The sequence below is a fragment of the Pteropus alecto genome, unplaced genomic scaffold, assembly GCF_000325575.1.
Source record: "Pteropus alecto unplaced genomic scaffold, ASM32557v1 scaffold43, whole genome shotgun sequence".
Classification (NCBI taxonomy): Eukaryota; Metazoa; Chordata; class Mammalia; order Chiroptera; family Pteropodidae; genus Pteropus; species Pteropus alecto.
Window position 1 is genome coordinate 719,427 of NW_006435764.1, and position 2,972 is coordinate 722,398.

General features: G+C 69.0%; 1 protein-coding gene across 1 annotated transcript in view; it reads left to right on the forward strand.

Moving 5' to 3' along the window:
• BRSK2 (BR serine/threonine kinase 2) overlaps positions 1 to 2,972 on the forward strand; it is a 43,386-nt gene that overhangs the window by 9,196 nt on the left and 31,218 nt on the right. The window contains 4 exon segments of the mRNA XM_025046275.1: positions 2 to 74; positions 543 to 659; positions 1,271 to 1,304; positions 1,449 to 1,517. Coding sequence (XP_024902043.1) covers positions 2 to 74; positions 543 to 659; positions 1,271 to 1,304; positions 1,449 to 1,517 — 293 coding nt within the window.

Here is a 2,972-nt window from a genome sequence, read left to right on the forward strand (position 1 = left end):
CCCCCCAAGGAGGCCCGGAAGTTTTTCCGGCAGATCATCTCGGCGCTGGACTTCTGCCACAGCCACTCCATCTGGTGCGTGCGCCCCCACCAGGTGCCCCAGCCCCAGGTGCCCCGTCGTCCAGTGCCTTCCCCCGCAGACAGTCCGTCCCCTACTGACCCCCAGCCCCATCCGGAGCTTCCTGCCAGGAGCCCGCCCACCGCTCCAGGAGCCCTGTCATGGCTTTGTCAGGGGTCCTGGGGAACAGGGCCCCTCGGTCGGGTGGCTCCAGGTTGGTCTCGGCCTAGAGCAGGTGCGGGGAAGCAGCGAGGGCGGATGGGACCCCAGGGAGTAAAGTGATGCCTGCCCAAGGCCCGGGGAGCACGTGGTGTGACCGGTGAGACCCCGCACTCCATCCTGCGGACCAAACAGCCAGCCCGCAGGCAGGCGACTTCCGATTGGCTGCCTGTGACATCACCGTGCTGGGCTGCCATTGGACCGGTGCTGTGTGGGTGGGGTTTCGGGCAGGACCCCGGGTCAGCCTGCACTCGCATCCCTTCCAGCCACAGGGATCTGAAACCAGAAAACCTTCTGCTGGACGAGAAGAACAACATTCGGATCGCGGACTTCGGCATGGCGTCCCTGCAGGTGGGGGACAGCCTGCTGGAGACCAGCTGCGGGTGAGCGGGCGCCCCCTCCTGCCCAAGGCCGGTTCTGCAGGGTCCCTAGTCCGACCCCGTGGACACCATGGGTGGTCCCTGGCCGCCCAGCCAGGTGGCCTTCCGCTCCGAGCCGCACTCCAGCACCCCACAGCCTGGGCTGCAGGCGGGACCCGTGGTTCGATTCCTGGCGGTGGCTGTAATGTGCAGTCCAGTGACCCGCCCTGCCCAGATCCTCCCTGCGCTCTGGAAGGCGGGTCCCGCCCCGGTGGCTGCGCGCCCTGCCCGAACGGGCTGGATTGGAGTGCGGGCCTCCTGCTCTGCGCGCGCTCAGCGGTGGTGCTGGGTTAGGATCCCAGTCCATGCCCTTGGACCAGGACGGCTGCGCGGCCTTGAGTGGGACCGAGCCTCCAGGCTCCTAGGCCCGTCCCTCCCCAGAGCATGGGGTGAGGGTGGCACCAGACCCCTGTGGGCTCCTGGCGGGCCGACGGCTCCGCAGTGGGGCATCGTCCCCAGGCGGAGTGTGCGCGGGGAGCGGGGAGGCACCCTCTGCGCCCGCTGTGGGGCCCGGAGGTCATGGCTGGGGAACAGTGGGTCCGAGCCTGCGCCCTGACTGCTGCGTTTGCCTTCAGGTCCCCCCACTATGCCTGCCCCGAGGTGATCCGGGTAAGTAGTCGTCGTGCCCTACAACCCCCAGTCCCGGCCTGTCCGAGGGTCTCCTCCCACCCCCTGGCGGACCCCGGGCCCCAGCTCCCTCATGCCCCGCGGAGACCCCGGCCCTGCGCCCGCCAACTGCGCCGCCCTCCGCAGGGGGAGAAGTACGACGGCCGCAAGGCGGACGTGTGGAGCTGCGGGGTGATCCTGTTCGCGCTGCTAGTGGTGAGCCCCCGAGCTCCAAGCTGTGGCGTCACTGCGACTCGGCGAGACGCGCGGAGACTGGCAGAGCCACCGGCTTGAGCCACCGTGGGAGACAGGGCTTCCCGGAGGAGCGGGCGGGGTGGTCAACGGGCAGGAGCCAGCTGGGATCCCAGAGCTACACGCATGGCCCTGCTAGTGTTTAACCGAGAATGGGGGACAAGAGCAGGGACACCGGTCACCACAGGCCTGTGGGAAGTGGGGTGTGGCACCAGGGCCGCCAACACTGGTGACCCAGAGGAACTCAGCCACCACCAGAACCATGAAGGGACGCAGGCCTGCTGCACGATGGCGGCTCACTGCAGTGTGTCGGTGACCTCCCATGAGTTTGGGGTGCAGGCAGGCACCGCCACATACAACGCGCAGGACACCGGTCACTTCTGTCAAGGACAGGGCGACAGGCAGAGCCCCCTCCCTCGCCCCTTCCCCTCTCTGCAGACTGGCTCCTTGTGCCTGGGGGCTGCCCCACCCCGACCCGAGTCCTACGAGACCCTTCTTCCCTGGAGACAGCTGCTCCCCCTTTCTGCCCCCGCGGCCCACACCCTCGTCTCCACCGGCCCTTGTCCTGAGCCATCCTCTCCTCATGTCCCCCTCCCCAGCAAGACACCGCAGCCCACCCAGGACTGCCACCCTCCTGGGGGGTGTGCTCAGTGCCCCGCCCAAGCTCCGGAGGCCCCGAGTTCCTGGGACCACCCTGCCACACCCCAGAAACCAGCCCCCTCAGGCTCTACCGGGGGCTGCTCTGCTCGACACAACTGGCTTGTCCCTCGAGGGGCGTGGAATTCCCCAGCCACTGTCACCCGCCTCCCTGTCTGCTACCTCCCCGGCCTCTCTTCCCCTACTCCATGGCCCTGCACAACTGCCCAGGGGGTCCTCGGTCCGTGGCCCCTCGCTTGGTGACATGATACAGAAGGGTGGGGCACAGGCGCCAGGGCTGTGTCAGGCCACCGGACCCCTGGCAGGCTGGACACTCCGCCCCAGAGCGTAGGCTCTGTGGGGTCCCTGTCCAGCAGCCCACCCCCCGTCCCGGCACCTGTTCTGGCCGTGCTGAGGGCGGTCACCACTCTGCCAATTGGGCCGCATTCACCCAGGCCCGCCTCCCACCCCACCCTCCCCTGGGTGCTGACGCTGGGGGCCACCCTGGGGTGCCGGCCTGGCCTGCTCCGGCCCCCTTGCCCACACTTTTTGAGGACCACCCTGTGGGCCAGGGCTCTGTGAGGGCTGGGAGCCCAGCTCGGGCTGGCCAGGGGGGCCAGAAGGGCCAAGCCCCGGCTCCACGACGGTCAACAGCCACAGCGACCCTCTCATCTTGGGGCCCAGTGGTTCCTCAGAGGGCCCCTCCAGATGGCGGGAAGCTGCCAGGAGGCAGGCGGGTGGGGGCCCCTCACGCTAAAGGTGGCTGCAGCCTCTGCGCTGCGC